The sequence below is a fragment of the Artemia sp. Qi Xiang Cuo genome, chromosome 18, assembly GCF_049724085.1.
Source record: "Artemia sp. Qi Xiang Cuo chromosome 18, ASM4972408v1, whole genome shotgun sequence".
Lineage (NCBI taxonomy): Eukaryota > Metazoa > Arthropoda > Branchiopoda > Anostraca > Artemiidae > Artemia > Artemia sp. Qi Xiang Cuo.
Window position 1 is genome coordinate 25,836,869 of NC_142811.1, and position 20,453 is coordinate 25,857,321.

The following is a 20,453-nucleotide window of genomic DNA, read 5'->3' on the forward strand; positions in this document are numbered from 1 at the left end:
TACGAGAAACAAAAAAAAATTGTGTGTTATATTTGTATTTATTTATTTGTTTTTTATTTTTGTTTGTTTACCCCTTCGCAATAAAGATAGGGTCTTAGAAACTTGGGAAGGAGCTCATTTGAACGAATATTGAAAGTTTTTATTTTAAAGGCCAAAAGTGATTGAGGGCGAACAGACCCCTCCTTTGCTTTTTACCCTCGGAAAACCCCCATAACCCTCCATAAAATTAGATTAAGATCTTGAAACAACCATTTTGTCCAGAAGAGTATAAAGACAACAGAGCGCTATCTAAAGACAACAGAACGGAACTATTTTTTTTTATAAATGATCTTGGCTTGTATTTAATTAAAGAAACAACAGGTAATATGAAACAAGCATGAATATTTTTCAAAACAAAATGTCTGTTTTTCAAAATAAATAATGTTTGTTTAATAAAACTGTGAACTAAGATACGTATATATTCAGGGTTGTCTACAGGATCGGGGTCATTATGGTTTCATCCCTATAGCACACCAAATAGTATGAAGATTTTTAAGCTGTGTGAATAAAATTCTTCCTCCCCATCTAGTCCAGATTTTATTCAAGAAATATTAGCAGAAAATTATCGTGCGAACTATGGCTGACCGAGCATTTTGGCCAGCTATTCAAATTTTACCTAAAACTTAAATTGTAATTCATCATTTTAGTTCTTAAGCAGGAAAACTGAAAGAGTTTTAACAAATATCTCTACAATTAGCCTGCATTAAAACTATGTAAAAAAAAAAACTGAAATTCAGTTTAAAAAAAGATTTGATAGTTTTCTAAAGAAATATAAATTGCCATATTAAAGCCAACAAAGAGCAGAAATATAGCCTAATGATCGAAATTTAAAACGAATAGATATCACAACGAATGAATAAATGGAACCTAAAACGAACAGAAATACTCACTTTTATATTATATCACCCTTGAAGCCTTTAAAGGTCAGTACGCCATTTGAGCTTTATTGAATACAAAAAATAAAAACTAAGATTCTAAAAAAACAGTATCGTTATATTCTAAGCAACCAATTTGTTTTTTAGTCTGATGTGCAGGAAATCTTTATCCGTACTTTCATCATTTTAGGCTCATTCCCCTGAAATTTTCAAACAGATTGCTCCAAAAGCAACCATATGTTCGCGTTAAAGGTAACACACAAAACACTGACTTGAAAAAAAAAACTTTTTCGCATGCTGACCAATGTTCTGCGTTGCGCAGGCACCGATCTTCTCATTTTATGCCTTCGGCCGGGAGTGCAGTGCGTGGTAAGGGGCAAATCAACCGACGCTTCCCGTGTTTTTCCTCCAGATTTCTCCAGGTGCCCATTTAGAGCTGGGTAACGCACACTGCCCGGAATACAAATCGTTTTCAGTAAAGCGCAAATGACGTCCTGGCCTTGGGATCTAAGGATTGGTAAAATTAGTCTTTTCTGTAGTAATTCCTGTCCAGTTTTATCTTTACCTGATTATTCATTTTAATTTTGTTTCGTTTTAGGCTTCATTAACTCATCCATAGTAGTATTTGTTGTTTTTAAGTTTAATGTAAATATTTATCTCAATTTTTGTTCGTTTTATGTTTCATTCATTCATTCATTGTAACTTCTGTTCGTTTTGAATTGGGTATATTATTTAGCCTTAGTTCTGCTTCTTTTATGTGTGAACATGGTTCTTCCCTTTTTTGGGGAAAAAATTTTGAATATGTTTTTTTTATTGATATTAAATAAATTCATGTGTGACTTTCAATTTGATTTTCCTATTTTGAAAGTGACTATTTTATGTCAACGATTTTTCTTTTGAATCCATTCTATTCAAATATAATGAAACTTGAAACCTAAATAAAATTTTTAAAACAAACGTTGGTAATTTTTGAAGCAATCTGATTGTATTGCAAATCAATAATTTATACACAAGACGATTTTCTATACGTTTGGAAATATGTATTTAAAAGGAAGAAAGTATAGGAACAATTATTGCATGTCAGACTAATGCAGCTGGGTTAGATACACATAGTGTCGTTCAATTTACATCTGTCCTCCCCGCTCCTCTAAGTCAAAATTTAAAATTCACTTTAAACCACTCTTCAATATTCCCTCAAAGTTTTAACTTGATCCCTTAAGCCCTTTACTTGATATTGTAGATTATTTGAAAAACAAGTGCAAATGGTGTCTTTTGATTTACTCAGGTATGAGTGTGGTTTCCGGACTATACTCTTGGAAACTTCACGAATACTGGCATAGCGAACGATCCACAAGAGCTTGCTCTACATGCACCTAATCAGGGACAACCTGTTGTTGACCCATTTCTGGGCCTCCTAACACCCCCTCTCACTTTGAACAGATTGGATCAGATCATTTGTCAGATTTTCTTGGCCCAGAGAACGATCTCTGAAAATTCTGAGCTAATCGGACGTTCAAGATAAAAAAATCTTCCCTTTTCACTCTTAAACTTGTTTATAAACAATGGGCAACTTGCATATTTTACGGCCCTTGTCCCAGGGGATGTGGGGTTATATCATCTCTTAAGGCATTTTTTTTTAGTTTTTCGACTACTTTGAATAAAATGCTTTTCTCAGAATTTGAATCTAAGAGGGGTTACAGGGGGAGCGGGCAACAAAAATCGCGTGCTAGGCGGGCTGGTTGTTCTCTGATTACTTTCAAGCCTTAAAAGCAGCACTAACGTTTTCTAATCGAATGAGCCATACTGAAGTTTCTCTGACCACCCCTTCCATATAAAGTGGCTGAGAAAAAAAAAATAATACTACATGGAAGCCACTTCGTTCTTTACTTAGGCCGCTTTAGGCAGCAAAACATCCTGAATTTGTTTAGGGTAAATGATACGGCATTGGCCCTTACAGTCCCTACTGGCAGTGTTAATCTCCGTTTCATGGCCCTTCAGCCCGGACGTGCAAAGGGGGGGGGGGGGTGGGGGCCAGCCATCATGTGCTTTCGCGCTCCTTTTGTGTTTACCTTCCCCAGATTTTTCGATGTACCCATATAGAACTGGGTTGACTCTGGCTGAGCTTACAGAGTTCAGACACTGGCCCACGCCCCAAACCAAATAACTATCATTGGTAATTTAATCTCTATCAGGTGTGAGGCAAAGACAAATAGTTAAGAAATCATTTATATTTCCCTAATTTCCATCTTTTTTTGAAATCTATAGGTTACTCTTTAACTACAAATTTCTCTTTCTACTTTCGAAAAACATAACTGTTTTATTTTTCAGATGGAATTCAGCAAATTCCAAGTCTAAGGAAAGCAGTTACATTAATTGATTTTGCTGATTTTGAAACAGAAACAACCGAATGGTTTGTTAAAAGTTTTCATCGATTTAACTCTCTGGAGCATCTAACTGGTACGAGTAATCTCTCAGACGTCATATTCACACTAGATGGGAGTGTAATGCTTGATTTTGAAGGAGAGGAATCGAAAGCAAACCTTCTTGATTCTGAAATCAAAGCTCCCTTCCAAGGTTGGGTTTTACCGACGAGGTCTCCAGATACGATTGGCGGAACTCCTGTTAAAAGTCCCAGGAAGAAAATATTGGTGAAGACTTCTGATGATCTGGAAGAACTTGTAAGATCGAGTAAAGTTGGTGAGGTATGCACTTGAGTGTGTATTCTACTAGGTGTCTTTTATGTAAACTTATAGACAAAGAAAACCACTTTTCCAGGATTATTACACCAGAAATACTGTTTTCTTGCCACATATTGAAAATTTCAATCATGACATTAGACACAGTGATTGTATTTTGGGTCATAAAAGCACCTATTAATAAGATGCTACTGTAACCCCAAGCACAAGCATTGAACATAAAGTCTCACGCGTATTTATGTTGCTGGCAGGGCCGTTTCTATAGGGGGAGGGGCGGCTAACAGGTTTGAACCCCTCCCCCCCCCCCCCGAAAAAAAAATCCGACTCATACAAAATAATCAAAAATATATATAAACAGATTTATACTGTATTAGGTAAAGTCTTTTGGATCCCCCTTAGGTTGATGCACTAGTGACAACTCTTGCCCCCCCCCCCGCCAACCTGATGGTTTTAAATTTTACAGCGTCACAAGAAGTCTTCTTAGACCTATGGTCATCCTAATAGTATCCCTTTGTTCTAAGGGCTCCTACTTTTCCTCTAACTCCCTTGCGCGTTACTTGGTGAGCCTATTTAATGTCAGTTCATTTTTAGTCGATTATGTTTAAATAGATTATCCTCTATATGGCCAATACATTCATATAGATTATCTTTCACGTTTTTTAGTGCCCTTTATTCTGTGCCAAGAGTATTGTTTTGAATACCTGAATTTTAAGGCAAATGCCATTCCTTCGCTTTTTATCTTTCTTAAGTTGAAATTCTCTTAGCAAATTTGTAGGGGAGCTTCGAAAATGGCCAAAGTGTCCTAAAAAAAAACTACAAAAAAAATCACTGTGTCACTATTTTCTCGACAACTTAAAAATCCAGATTCTACGTTATGACAGGGCCCCTTTGGAATGTGAATTTATGTTTACAACTGAATTGCATTACAAAGGCGCTTATGTAACCTTAGAGTGGAGTTGCAACGCCTAGTACTAAAGTACTAAATTTAATATTTTCTATAGCACTAATAGAAGGACTATAGTGGCAGTACTATAGCACTGGATTTAGTATTATGTTGTCTATTAACAGTTTGGTGCCGGTTATATAACTTAGTGTTATTCTCGCTTTTTTTTTAAGTGGACTGTCTGTCTTCTAAGTCCTCGATAGAAGCTGGTGTTTGTAAATTACTACAAATAGTTCATGATTGGGAGTAATTCCAGTTGGTTTCACTTCTTGCTTTAATTGGGTTGCTGACGTGTTTTATTAATTTGTCAACACCAGAGTACCATGTTGATCTTTCCTTATCGATGGCTTAAACTATCGAAGACTCGGAACTTTTTAAAATACAAAATAAAAAGAGAAAAATTACCTAAAAATATACTTTTCTTCAGACTTAGACCCCCTTCCCCCATGACAGCTATCGGGTCTTCTTTAGGAACATATATAAGACTTCTCTTTTCAAAGCCTAGTTAATTAAAAAAAAAAAATCCACTAAAAAAGTGTTTCAAAGAAAAGTAAAGAGCTTCCTTAAGCCGAAAATGAGCAGAAATAAATTCAAATAGTCTTCCAAGCGTAAAACTACCTTAAATCACCATCATTAAAAAAATGAAACCCAAAATGAACAGAAATTACAATAAATAACCGAGTCAAACTCAAAACGAGCAAAAATTAACATGAGTAGGGCTGACGACCCCCATGCCTTCTCAAGACCAGAACATAATTTGGATATTACTGAAAAAAAAAGACAAATGACCGTGGATTGTCAGTTTAATATACATATACTGATATTTATTCATTAAAGTTTGATAATTTGTTATTTATTAAAGTAAAAAAAAATGTGAAAACACTTAAAATGTATTTGTTTTCAGTAAAGTGCTGTCTTGCCATCACCTGAATACCATGTTAGTTTATGGGCCATTTTATGACCAAACACCGTATTGTTTTTAAACTAGATTGTTATACCTAAAAAATTGCAGTACTCTGTAGCCATTACTGTTTTCTTTTCCTACGCCAACTTTACCTAGGCTAGGATTCCATCTATCCCTATTTCTACCGACCCGGGCGTTAAAATCTCCTAATAAAAAAACCATATTTCTACCTGGGATCCCGTCTATTTTCTTCTGTAACTGTAAGTGAAATTCATCTAAGCCACTAGTATCTCCCTCGGTCGGTTCTACAGGGGCATATACTACTATGACTGATATTCTGCACTTTCTAGTCATAAAATGAACGATTAGCATTCTATTATTAATGCCTTCCCAACCTACACAAGACTTAGCAGCTTCCTTATTCATCGTGGGCCATACTCCCTGTTTATGTACCTCATCCTTCATGCATGAGTAAATAAATTCTATATCACCTAATTTCTTTCTTCTTACCCCTGGGATATGAATTTCTGAAACTCCTAACAAGTCCAGTTCGAATCTTCTGAGCTCGTCAGTCAAAATGTCGACACGATATTTATTTCTAATGTCGTAACATTCCAAGTTCCAATTTTCTTATTCTTTAAATCATTGAAATTATTTTGGCCTCAGGAGCAGAAATGGTCCCGGATACGAGTGCAGGACGGGGACCAAAACATCTTCTCAAGTCTATACCGGAGCGCTTAAGCCGGCTTAGAACCTAGACAGTATCCGCTAGTAGGCCTACTAGTTGTTCGCTAGTATCCGTCGATGGCAGTTCATATTTTTTTTTTGGATTTTGTGCAAATCGCGGATATTGGCGAATAACTCGCTTTTATGGTTGTTAGGTATTTAGTTTTAATTCTTTTAATTTTTGGCTTTTATTGAATTTTATTCATCTTTTAAGTTTTTGGTTTTTTCTTTTGGTTTTTTGGTTCTTTTCACATTGACTTTCCGCGTTTGTTTTTTGTTGTTGTTTTTTTCTCTTTGGCACTTTCCTTGGATACATCGTTTCGTTTCGCACTGAAAAAGAGAGGCGTTTGTCCTCTCGAAATATTCGCTTTGTTTTTTCAGTATTTTCATTTGGCCTATAAAAACCCCATTTTTGCTCGTTTTTCTTTCTTTATGTGATGTCAGGTCAATGTGGTTTAAGAAATTATCTTTAAAGCTACTTTTACTTTGATGGCACCAACATTAATTTCAAATCTTCAAATATTTTCTCAAATCATCATTTTTTAATTTCTGAATAAACAGTAACATTGATTTTTTTGTAATTTCTTATTTAACTCTTCTCTTTATTCTGTTACTTTTAGAAAAAAATGACCTTCTTCAACTCCTATTAGATTTCTTCCATTTTATTAATCTGAAATAATATACGTATCGTGTTTTATCTGACTAATAATAGCCCTTTAATTCAACAGAGTGATAATTTTAAAAGTTTCCCAGTAATAAATATAACGTGATTACGAAACCTATCGAAAATGACTGTTTAGTTAAAAGAATCGTGTCTTACGAAATTCATCAGCCTGATAAACGCATGCAAATATTTTAGTCTCATATCAGTATGTCGAAATACGTTTTGTTACTTATTGTGATGAAATATATTTTGTAAGTTATCTTAGAAAAAGAAGAGTTTCCCTCCTTCCACCGTTCCCTCCTTCCAACATGTAAATAGTTGAGTTAAAAGGTAAGTAGTTACGTGGACTTTCGCGCGATCGCAAACTTTCATAGGTTTTCTCCAGCGTGTAAGTGTTGTTTAATTTATTTATTTGCTTGTGAATGTGGATTAATAAAACTTATGAACTTAAACTTAACTTAACATTATATAACTGGTCGAAATTAAATGAACATAAATTACTATTTTCGCTTTAACTCTTCTGTGCTGACTCAGATGATAGGACTGAAAACTAAAATTAACAGAAATTACAATAGACGGTGCAACGATGAGCTAACTCAATTACCCATTAAGCCTCACTTTTCTTTTCTTCTATTGAGCTTTTATGTCTTGACATGTTGCTTTTTGGTAATAATTGGTTAACCTGTATTTTTATCTGCATTGTATCACTTCTAAATGGGGATGAATTTGAACCCAGTGAAGATTTGTTATTTAGTTTCTGGAAGTGTAACCTATGGAAATATGTATTTTCTTTCAGTTGAAAACCGCAATTCGAGACTGCTATTGGTCTTTAAACGATCCCATAAGAAGTCGTCTATGGCTACTACTAGCCTCAAGGCATTCTTCCGGAAATTTAGAAGAGCAAGGCAATTTGGACGACATGTACTGGGATACGGTTAAGCAAATATTTGGGTCTGTTAGTAAGTTTCAGAAATTTGTTTTGTTTAGGGAATTTTAAATTAGACTTAGGCATTGCTATGCGTAACAGAAGAAGGGGCTGGAGGCAGTAGCTAAACCATCCTCCACCTCCCATCAACTGGTTTACTGATGCTAATATCTTTATGTATCCTCCAATCATCTAGTGAAACAATGCAAACCCATTTTTTTCGATTATTCAGCCACTAAAGGCTAATTTCTTATGTTTTTTTATTGTCTTTTGGCGACATTATCAAATCGCTTCTGAGCACGAGTGGCTAAGTTCAGCTCAAGCCCTATACAACAGGATTTTTTTTTGTTCATTGTATTTTTTTGATGACGCGGTATAATTGTGTTTTTCTGTTAGTTCAAGCACGTTAGCGGAAATTGCCAGAAAGCCTTTAACAGCTATCAAAACTGGTATTTAAGATCTTTCAAAGCTTTCTTCATTTCATAAATTTCATAATGCCCCTTTTATGCATATCCCACTTTTTCAGTTCCTGAATCTAGGCACTCCCCCTCTCAGAGTACAGCAGTCATATCTATAGAGATTGGTCCAAATGGTTTAGTCCCCTGAAAAAAGTGAAAGATCATGGCCTAAAAATTCAATTTTTTCGCGGTTTGGCCAGCGCCTCCTTGGAGAAATCCTTTGACCTACCAGATCCAAGAATCTCCACTCTCAAAATTGTACGTAAAGAGCAACCGAATAGTGCCAATAGTTGCCGAAACAACACCCCAATTGAATAGTATGACGTTTGACTTTCCAGCGTTAAAGTTAACATTTCCAAAATTAAAATTTACAAAAAAAAAACTACTTACCAAACATTAACATTTATCTTTGAATGTTCTCGACTTAAAAGGTCAAAATTTTTCTCAAACGCCAATACCGTTTGGTTGGGGTTTAAGATATCATCGGCATAAGCAATAACAGATACATTTATGCTATCAAAATACAAGAGAAAACCTCTTAGGACTGTGCGTCCAAGGTACAGTTGCTGATCATAATTGGGGATGTAAGGGCCTTAAGCCACGATGTACCTTGCCTTAAGCCACGGCAGACAGGTATGGCTATCTCTTTAATCGTTCCGTCAGGTATTTTGATTATGGCAGTTAATCGAGTACGCATATCATACAAAATACACATAACGCATGGTAATATTGCTAGCGGTTACACCACGTTGTATTGTTTCACACATATTGTTGAGGGGGAAGTGTTCTTCAATCTTGGGGGGGGGGGGGCTGAATCGTGAATAACTGTGTTTTTAGAGCTAAATTTTACAAATTTTGGCGAGAGACTGTACCTTGGCTTTTTAGATCAATGTAAAGGGAGCTTAAACCGTATAAGCCTCTTTCATATTTAGGAAGCGTAATATGTTTTAATATAGACCTAAACGCTAAAAGAGAGGTATTTAGTTCGGATCTCATTGAAATTTCGTATTTTTTCCGAGAAGTGTAGTTGCGGATGCGTGTTAATTTTTTCCTTTCCCTATGGGCTGTGGGAGGGGTATACTATCCCCAAAGGCATAGTTATTCGGCCTTTCAACTATGCTGAACAAAATGGCTATCTCCCCTCAAAAAAAGGGGCGTGGGAGGGAGCCTAGTTGCCCACCAACTTTTTGGTCACTTAAAAGGACACTAGAACTTTTAATTTCCGTTCGAATGAGCCCTTTCACGATATTCTAGGACCAACAAAAGCTATTCACCTAAACAGTTTCTTAAGAACGAAAAGAGCAAAAGTAAACTTGGTTATCGTCTTTACTTAACCTCTACTTAACTGTAAATTGTCGAAATATTAGTCATGATAATTTAGCAATAACTAAATAGCAGTATCCTGTATTAGTGAATTACAGTCTGCGATTATAAGAGATTTTTTGTAGTTGCGGATGCGTGATATCCAAATGCGGATTTATGTCACTTTTGGGTGAACTACAAAATTTTGGGTCCAAAGAGGGCCAAAATACTATCGAGCGACAAGTTTGAGACAGTCACTTAATTTTAAAAGTATTAAAGATCTAACTCTACAACCTCCCAGTTTTATTTTAAGTATATATTTTATCTGATTTGGTTAAATATGATAGAAATCAATTTTATTTCAAAGAAAGTATGATGGCTTACAGGCTCATTGGGTTCCGGCTCGTGTTTTGAAGGAGGCTAGTCAAAGTCGTTATAGTCTCAGTTTGTGACTTCAGATATTTCCGAAGTCTTCAATTGCGTTTGCCATTCGCAAATTTGGTTTAACTTCCATTAACTTAGAGTTAACGCTTCTGTCATTTTGCTTTAGAAGTTCTGGTTATCGCATTCTTATTTGCGGCTTAAGTCGGGCTGTGGGGAATATGTTGGGCATATTGCTGTACTTGTACCTTAACCCCATATTTTTAATGCCTACACTGCCTGTGTGTACTGTCCCGGAGTTAAAGTACCTGTTTGATAGGTTTTCCTTATTCATCGTTCGCCAGTGCAGATGGTTTGCTTCTCGTTAGTCGTTTTCATGTTGATCTCTCCCTTTTAGTCCAGTTAGTGGCCTCTTTTTTTAATACAGGGTTATGTCTCAATGTAGATAAATGTGACTATCTTGTATTCAGTCATATTGTAGTATCGGATCCCTTGGATTTTAACCTATTTCTTATTCCGTAACTAGATTCCTTTCGGTGGCTAAATCTCGCTGTTTGTGGATCACTTAGCTCTTTCCGGTCTCAGGTTCTTAGGGATTTTAAAACGAAACTTAAGCTAGAGTCCAAAAATTGTTGGAAACTGGATTCGCTATAGAATACAAGATTTATATTGGCTACACTTCATTTTTTACGACTGTTCCGTGCTTTTTTATGCCGGTGTTAGCAGTATTTCTAATAATTGTGATTTATTATGAATCAAGACCAAGTTTTACTGGTATTTGCTATACCTCTCCCCATCTTTCCCTAATAGTAAATTAATTACTTTATATTCAGCAACAGATATTATTCCATTATTTTAGATATTAAGTTCAAGTTTATTAGATGATGCACCGTTAAGTCTTGACTCTCCCACTGTTTTTTTCAGATTCCTACAATGTAATTGTTTCATTCTCTCGTGTTTTTGATGATTTTTTGTGTTATTTTTTGGTTTGTTATTTTGGGTGCTTTGTGTCTTTGGGGATTTTTTCTTTCTTTTTATTTTTATTTAAAAGGAACGGTTATTATTAGACGTTTATTCAGTAATTTTAAAGGCTATATCGTATCCGATAATTTTAAAGTAATTGAAGTAATTTTAGAAGCCTTATCCGATAGAAGCCTTAGATATCTTATCCGATAGTTGTGTACCATCTATTAGGGAAAAGATGAATCTCTCTTTACTCATAGGAAAATGATTGGACTAAGTATGTGATACAGGTGCTGGGGGGGGGTTGACAGCTGCGGTCTTATTGCAGGAATGGTGTTTTTGATGGGACAGGCTAGTTTTTAAATATCAAAATGTCAGGTAAAAAAACTTGAAGCAGTGGTCATACACGTACAGACATCACTTTCAAACTGATTTTTATCTATTCATATTACAATTTGATCTTAGTGTTGATCTGGTGGTGAGTAGCTTTATTAAATTTTTTTAGAAATTCTACCGGACATCGCTGAAGTTCTTGGAGCAAGAATTGCAGCCAAACACTTAGACAGCAAGTTTTATGGCTCAAAATTGGTGCCTTGACCGTTTCGTCACTTTGGTATATGCAGTTTTTTCTTTGTTTTTTTTTCTTTTTTTTTTCTTCGAACGACAAGTATTGGGGAAGTTAGTAAAGGCGGTCACCCCGATGTTAGTGCTATGATTAGATTAGGGTATTTGCCGACTTAATTTAATAATCAATAAAAGGCCTTAAAATTGTTTTTTTCTTCTTTCAAACCAGCAGCAAACTTGGTACTGTTGTGTATATTCCTCTCGGAGCTCACCGGATCTGTTTTTGTTCTGTGTGTATCTTAACTATCTGTTTTTGCTGTGGATATTCCTCTCAGCATTCATGAGAAAATGATCATTGATTATTGCAATTACGCCTTGAAATCGCCTATTGGTTTCCCACTATTATACCCAAAATAAAGCAATTCCTCTGTGATGACCTCTGAGCTCTACATCTTGAAAGTTGCTTCTTTTGTTTCTTTGCTTGGTCCACTTCGATACAGAACCCGTCATATTACAGCTCTTGGAATCAGAAGAATTCCACGATTTGAAAAGGTATACCTCACTTAGAATGATCTAAAATTTTCCTCAGTTGATGGCTTCGGTAAGATACATTCATTATCAAAAGTTACAATTGTGCAGAGTATACTTTTTAATTGAAAGGGGGGAGGATACTTACAATCAACCTCATTCTTCATATATGTTTTGAAGAACAGATCTTGAGACTCGCATTTTGTACTTTATCCACTTCAAAAGCAGGTTTTTTATACTACACTTCTTATAATCAGAAAGATTCTAGGATTGGAAATTTCGTATCTCACTTGGACCTATCTAAAATATTATCTAATATGAACAGTCACATGAATGTTCAATAAGGATGTGAATTGGACGGCTTGACAAAACTGAACATTGTCAAAAGATATGGTTTCTTGAGCAGTCGAGGAGTCGACCAATTTCTATTCCTTAATAATAAAAAAAAAGACAAACTATAATTTATAAATAATTTAGACTACTTACAAAATAAATGATGCAGATTTAGTAAGTATGGCAGGATGTAAAAAATAATATGTCTCGGGGGCCCGAACTCGGATCTCACCTTCTCTGTCTGTGTCTATATTTTAGATTGAGGTATGTCTCTTACCCTTAAGATGGCATAGCGTTGTTATCCTACCTTCAAAGGAGGGGGGAAGATTCAATCCTCTTTCTTCTGAATTGATCCGATGGATCCCTTCCCTCGATGTTGTTTGGAAGAACCCCTTTCCTCGATATTGGTTTAAGGGACCCCTCCCCCCGGGAATAATTTCATAGTAGCGACCTTAAAAATATATTTTTGTAGTGTTTGAACACCGTTCCCCATCCCTAGGGAAACAATGTTTGATCTTCCTCAAAGAGTATTGCCTAAGTGAATATACACTCCACAGAGTCCTCAATCCCGTTTAGGATTCTGATTAAATAACATAATAGAAGAGCGAATACCCCAACCCCCTTAATGTAAGTCTGGAGGAACTCTGAAAAATTTAAAGATAGTGGTATGAACATGCATTTTTACCACGCTTGAACCCCCTCAACCAGGAAAAGTCATTTTATCCTCCTCTAATGGTTGTCCCTGTGTTCGTCCAAATAGGGTAATGAATCATAGATTTGGCCTAAAATCTATATCCAGTCAAGTCCGTATCACCGGGAAGTGTTGGGGAAAAACAAATTTCAAAAAATGAAACTATGCCTCTGTCTCTTTTGCTGATAAATTAAATAAGAACTGTTTTTCAATTTAAAGTAAAGGGCGACAGTAGAACTGAAACTGGAAGATATTATCCTATATATGGGGGGGGGGGGCTACCACTCCCTTCAATCCCCCGTACTTCATGCTAAATTTTGACTTGTTTAAATGCTTCCTAAAGCATTTTAAAGGACAAGAACCATTACCAGTTAATTATTTTTATTGAGTAACTTCCAATGGACATGAAATGAATATTTTATTATTTAAAGTAAAATGTAAATTAATATACCCTTTCAATCTCAAACCACAATTATATTTTCTTCTTTTTTTTAAGTTTGTTGACTCTTATGTAATAGGATTCATTCTTGAAACGTTGAAAAAAAAAGTTGCAGTCAAACGTAAATAGGAAACAGTTAAAGATGTGGCAATCCACCCCCCCCCCCCCCCTAAGTAAGTTAATTTTTTTCGTTTTCAGTTTTACAATCGCTCTTTACTGTCGTTTGAAAAAACAACAGGACTTGTTTCGTAAACTTTAAATTCTGTTCACGTTCAGGGCAATATAAACATTATAGGTAGAGAAGCAATGGTTAAACTCCCCGCTTTTTATGCTGAAACTTTTGCATTATAATGTTTCATGAATAACGGCTTTACGCCTGTGTGGGGCTTTATCAAAGGGTTTTAATTATATTTGCTTAACAAAATATCGGAGGCAAGACGTTTGGAAGAGTAAGTTCTAAACTACTTTACTATTAAGCTACCTTACCTTACTATCTTACCTTACCATTAAGGTTAGAATTATAGGAATATAACAGCAGTAATTTTATTTGTGCTAAACTTATTTGATGTACGTTGAGCATGCTAAACTGATATTTTTTTTTTTAATTTGATCTTTAGTTTCATGAAAAAACTTTTTTTTTGTTAATTTTTGTTCGTTTCATGATTTTAATTTTTTTTTAAAATAGATGTTAAACATGCTGAAAAGCGCTTTGTATAAATTAGGTAAAGACGCCATAAAGCTCAACATGAGTTTTGTTAAAATATAGCATTAAATATAAATTTTACTGGTGACCTCTTCGGAAGTACCCAACGAATTTATGTCAGTCGCTATTTTGAAGAGATTTTTGCAGTGTTTATACATATGGCTTCCCTGGGTTAATGGTATAGTATCCATATATTTCTCTGAAAAGTGGCAATATACAAAGAATTTAACATTACTTATTTTGGTTCTTGTGCACTTTGTGGTATCCACCGCTATATATTGTACAAGGAGCTACTAATGGATACTCGTCAAACGGGTATTTGCAATAAAGAAATGGAATGCAAAGCGAGGTTTGTATTGCGCTTACAATATTTAAACTGTTGTTTCTTAGGGTTTCGGGGGGGGGGGCGGTAGGCTACCTAGGTTAGGTTATGTATTTAATATATGCTATGATTTACCCCTTCCCTCCTAATATGCAAATATATATCCCAAATTTGTTTCTAAACTATTATATATTCATCCTATTTTATTATACTTCATTAGCATTAACCAAACTTGATTTCTTTCGTGGGTAGCATAAGATGCACAAGTACCCGTATTTTGATCACACGAATTCGTTAAATGAAACCTTTTTTCTGCAATATATGTTCGAGGAGGTCGAATTTTCTCACTATCTAGTATGAAATAATTCCAATCTTGAGTATTTATGCTATAGCTTGTGGTTAAAAATAGACCATCATGAATGTTCAGTAGAATTCCTTTACTGGGAAAGAAAGAAAAGATATATCAATCCGAATGATTGAAACAGAACTTTGTTTGTTACCTATTAATATTTGAGAACAGTCTCTATTTCAATTTCACATTATATTTTTTTTTGGGGGGGGGGGAGGGGGGGTGAATTAAAGAAGAAATGAAGGGTATTTATTCCAGTACCACTCGCATGCTAAGCGACCGCTCTGCCATCTAAAATAAAATAAATGCTCTTGTTATTATTATGTCAGATAAGTAAGATTTCAAGTATTAGTTCTATGTGGCACCGCCTCATGCGGCACTTCATAAATCTTTTTCTAATCATATGTATATATATATATATATATATATATATATATATATTAGGAATTCACTATAAAAATGCCACTTTTAAGAGGAACTATTCAATCTCTGAACCCTCTTCATTCACAAAATGAGACCCAAAAGCGATACTCTGATGCCATATGACTCTTAAACGTGGTTCTATGCCAATTTGTAAAATATGTGTTAGTCAATATTAGCTTTCATATGAGTCTTTATTGGTTTCTTTGCCACTTTAAAAAGATATCCTCATGGCACCGCCTCATCTATGTATCCAATCGAGTTCATATCTATTCAGCCATTCTCCTTAATAGCCCCTTTTTCAAGACGAACTACCCAGTTCTATAACCCTCTCCATTCCGAAAATGCCGTCCGAAAACAGCACTTCTCGATACTTTTTGCTGTCAGACGCGGTGCTTTCAGTGCTGATTTACATAAAGTATGTGGGAATTAGCATACCTTTAATATGAAGCTTAGTCTTCTCTCTGTGACCATTTGTTCAGTATGATGATACTAAAAAAAATGAAAAAAGGAAAAAAATGCGGTTTCCCCGGTTTGTTTTTTTTTTCAAAAAGGGAGAGGTGCGCTCAAAACAAGGGACTTTAATGTGTGCATACTTTGGGTGATGGCTCCCCTTTAATCAGGTCGAAACTGCTTGAAATCTTTCTTTTTATTTAAATTACTTGTCTAATATGCATCCTAGGATACCATGCAAATAACTTTATTTTATTCAATAGAAGCTAAATTAAAGATAATTTTGAACTAAATAAAGTTTAAGATTTTATTTAAGATAGATAAAAAAAATGCGATTTTCCCTTTTTCAAAAAGGGAGAGGCGCACACAAGACGAGGGTTCGAAATACTTAGGGTGATGGCTCTCCATTAATCAGGTCGAAACTACTTGAAATCTTCTTTTTAGAGTAAAAAGTTTGGTAGCTATTTTTGTAGCACCTTCAATGGTCATGGCGCACTAGTAATAGACAGTAACTTTATGGAGTACGTGACATAACTCATGACGTGCTCTCGAGTCATTTTGCAATAATGGATCCATTGTATCCTAGGGTGTATATTAGACAATTAATTTACATACTATCCCACTATCCCACATAACAACAGTGTTCTGGATCATAAAGAGGTATGGCGCAGTTTGAAAAGCATTAGAACTGAATAATGAAATAAGATTAAGAGTAGAGGTTCTCATCAGGAGGCATAAGACCCCATTTAGACTAAAAGGAAAGTTTTTGATTTTTTTACTCTTAACTTTTTTTTTTGATAATATTTATTTACAATTCCTTAATAGAGCACATTCATAAGTTAATTTTATAAATAATCTTGTGGCTTATTGTGCAGGATCTGGCTGTAAGACTCGAAGGATTTCAGTTTCAGAAAATATGTGGTACCCTTTATATATTAAAATCAAGAAGAGCTTACTACTCTTAACTATTTATTCCTGATTGATCTTCTGCTAAGGAATCTTGTGCTATGAAAAAACTTTAGTTAAGTTTCTTTCTGGTTTAAAATATTTTCACATAATTTATTCAGCTAAAGATTAGTCTAAATTAGTAAGTTAATTAATGATCTGAGGCCAAAATAACTAACTTAGAAATAAAGAATGGAACATGCCGAGTAATTTGCCAGTGTACATAGTGCGTTTTGAGTGTATACAATGGGGAATGTATTTTGACAGCTACTTTACATTCTGTATATTCCTATTTTCAGGATTGAAAACTTAAAAAAAAAACAAAAAAACATGCCGATGGGCTATCTGGCAGACAGGTAAAAAAACAAGACATGTAAAAGAAGGCACATACTCTGGGCGAAGGCACTGACCAAATCATTCCCATTTTATCATAATTTATTCGTAAATTCTTTATAATTTTCTATTTTTGCTCTTTTGACGATTTTTTTTTCTCCCTGCGCCTGTTAAAAAAACGAAGAAAACAAAATGCGTACATGTACCTGCTTTTTAATGCTTATTAATTTATCTTTATCTGAGTTTTCTTGGTGGTATAGGAGAGAATGTGCTTAGCTAACAAATTACGTATCGTTTTCCTATTCGAAAATGTTCAGAAACCTTTCAGATCGTTAATACTAGCCACCAAGCCAGTATAAAACTGCCTAAGGCCAAAAGCTGGGCATGCTTCTCCTCCACCTTAATCTGTTCTAAACTACCCCCTATGATGAATTTTCAGATTCCTTCAAATCCTTCATTATGACCCCTTCACAGCCCATTTTTTGACGGCCTGCCTTTTGTCTGGGCCCAAATGGATGGCCAAAAAGTAGAATGTTTGTCAATTTGTCCAGAGTTGGCAAAAATTTTGGTTTCGTTTTTATTTTATCCTGCTTAGTTCTAGTTTGTGCAGATTAGCAAAGATTTCTTTCCTTTTATGCACTAAGATTTTCCACGAAATACTTTTGAAATTGCAAATTTCCTCATTTACTACGATATAAGAGTAAATGCTCATACATGACATCTCTTATAAAATGCGCACGCAGCGGTAGCGTCCAAACACCCAGCTCCCTTCGAAATTTCTCAACTCAATTCTGATCAGTAGGTTATTTTTAGTGTACCTTAAGTAGATTGCATTACGGAGTGGCAATGTCAAACACCTTAAAGTGGCTCCGTGTCACGGGAGTATCCATAAGGTTATTTGTCTCCACAGATTCAAAATGAATTCTATATCTTTTGGCATCTACAGTTCGCAAAAAAATAATAAACGATATCAAAAGAAACTAATATTATGAACTTTTATTTGATTCAACTCCTAATATTTCTCATCGAGAACAACTGTTTCAAGTCGTTGGGTATGTAGATGTTGAATTTATCAATAAGAAAGTTTTCATCAAAGAATCTTTAGGGTTTTATTGAAATATTTGCTAAAGATGTAGCCTCGATCAAAATACGATTTTATTTACAAACTGGAGATTGTAATGTCACGATTATGCCGCTGTGGTGGCAGGTTATCATCTGGCACTCAACAAAGAATACAGCTGAAAGTTAATACCAACGTTCATAGTTGGCTATAACGTTCAATGGCTATACAAATTAAAGCCATTCATTGAATTTAGTAGGAGTTACTGCAGCTAAACAAGATCCAATCGTTGTGACATGTTTTGAGATAATTGAAATTTTGTATCTGTGATTCTCACGTTCAACGTTATGGTGGGAACTATTAAAAAATACTTTAGCATAAACTGTTCGAACGTGAATCTGAAACACGATGGAGTGCCAAAATACAAGTGGTTAGCGTTATCGTCGATGCACTAGAGAATACAGTAGAACTATTAGAAAAATTAGAAAAGAATCATACCACTACAAGTGACACCAAAAGTAAAGCCACAATTCTGTTGCAAAATAAACTAACTCTGAGGATCATAACTTTGATTCATCTCTGGTGTGAAATCTTAAGAAGGATTAATCGTGTGCAGCTCAGGTCAAAGATTCTAGAATAAAGTTTAGAGAAGTGTTCCACGATCTTGAACTATTAGCGACGGAACTAGCCAAATTCGATACAAGCTTTGTGAAAAAGCGATAGAAGAGCGGAGTTTCTTTGTGAAAATGGATATAAGATGATATAAGAGGACGCCGCAAAATGCCCGGAGAATTGGCTAGAGAGGTCTTTCTGCAAAAAGTGAAATTTCTTGCGTTATGAAAGGTGATCTTGATCGTCTCCAGCAGGAAATATGTACATGATTTACCCTATTAAGTGACTTAAATTCCATATTTAGAATTATGCTAGATCTTGAAAATTTATCGAACTAGGATAATATTGACAACGACCTTGAGAAAAATTGTGAATATTTTATAATACAGATTTCAATGGAACAGAGCTCATTATCGAAATATGTGACTGCAAAATATGTGACTCATAAAACTCCAATAGAATTTCTTACTTTTCATAATCTCGTATGGAGACGATGTTTTCCAAACTTGAGAATAGCACTTAAAATATTTATGACTCTCTGAATATCAAATGCTAGCTGCGGACGTTCATTCAGCAATTTAAAAATTAATGTTGATCATTCTGTGATCAAAGATGGGACAAGATCGCCTAAGTCACCTCGTATTACTACGTGGAAAGAGAAAAATTTGAAATGATCAACTTTGATCATATTATTGATAAATTGCTTCATCAAAAGCAAGGAAAATTTATGCACAGTAATTAGTTTTGTTAATACATTATAATCATGTTATTATTAAATGTATTTATCTCCTTTGAGATAATAATTATATATTTTTTTTATTGTTTTAAAACTGCATGTTTATAGCACATTTCTTTAAAAATATGTAAAATAAACAAAAGGCATCTTTTGAACTAATTCTAAATGATCATATACATTTCAAAATCTAGTCTTTTCTCAAGTACATTTTTTATATCAAATTTAAATCCTAGCTTGAGCCTATGACTTAATTTATTTCACTTTATTTATTTATTAATTTACGAGTATATTTTGCGCATAATATCTTATGGTTTTTCAGGGGGGGGGGGCTAAAAATATATTGCACCCTGAGTGTGAGTTAAACTCGCTACACCACTGCTCCGTGATCATTCTATCATGGCTCATGGAACAATTAGGCTAATTGTAATAGCTTTTTTTGTCGCCAAAATAAGAATTTTGTTGGTACTTGTGCATTGTATCCTACACAACGCTGTAGGCTGTACAAGGAACCACTACAGGATACCGGTCAAACGGGTATTTTCAGTGGATAAATGGATCGCAAAGCGTTATTTATTATTGCGTTTGCAGTATTTAAACTGTTGTTTTTAGGGGGGGGGGAAAAGGTACCTAGGTTAGGTTAGGTTACGTATTTAATATATGCTATGCTTTACGCCCCACCCCTCCTCTAATGTGCAAATATATAGCCCAAATTTTTTCTAAACTATTATATTTTCATCCTATTTTATTTTATTTCAATAGCATTAGCAAAACTTGACTTCTTTCGTGGGTAGGGTATAATGCACAAGTACCGTTTTGTTTTGGCATATTTCCCTTTATTACTAAACCAGTACGAAAGTCTCATACTTATATTGAACTTTACTCGGAAATTTACGACCTAAGTAAGAGATAATCAGTTTCTAATTTAATGGCCTTGATCGCCAATCACAAATACTAAAGCGGAACAAACTTTGTTCACATTCACAGTGCGACATGGAACTCGCCCCTAGTCTATCCAGATAAGTCACGTTTTGCGTTTGTTTATTACTGCTTGACATGATAAAGTACAAAAGATTACGAAAATTGCCAATA

The 20,453-nt window shown here is 34.9% G+C and overlaps 1 protein-coding gene across 4 annotated transcripts in view; it reads left to right on the plus strand.

Annotated features, from left to right (window-relative positions):
• Positions 1-20,453, plus strand: part of sky (GTPase-activating protein skywalker) — a 151,624-nt gene that overhangs the window by 39,134 nt on the left and 92,037 nt on the right. For 3 of the 4 annotated variants that reach the window (XM_089104691.1, XM_089104688.1, XM_089104690.1), the window contains exons 2-3: positions 3,243-3,616; positions 7,644-7,806. In XM_089104691.1, the coding sequence (XP_088960817.1) occupies positions 3,419-3,616; positions 7,644-7,806 (361 nt within the window). In that variant the 5' untranslated portion in view covers positions 3,243-3,418. Of the gene's footprint in view, positions 1-1,374; positions 1,432-3,242; positions 3,617-7,643; positions 7,807-20,453 lie in introns of those variants that run through there. The other variant, XM_089104689.1, reaches the window with a different exon arrangement.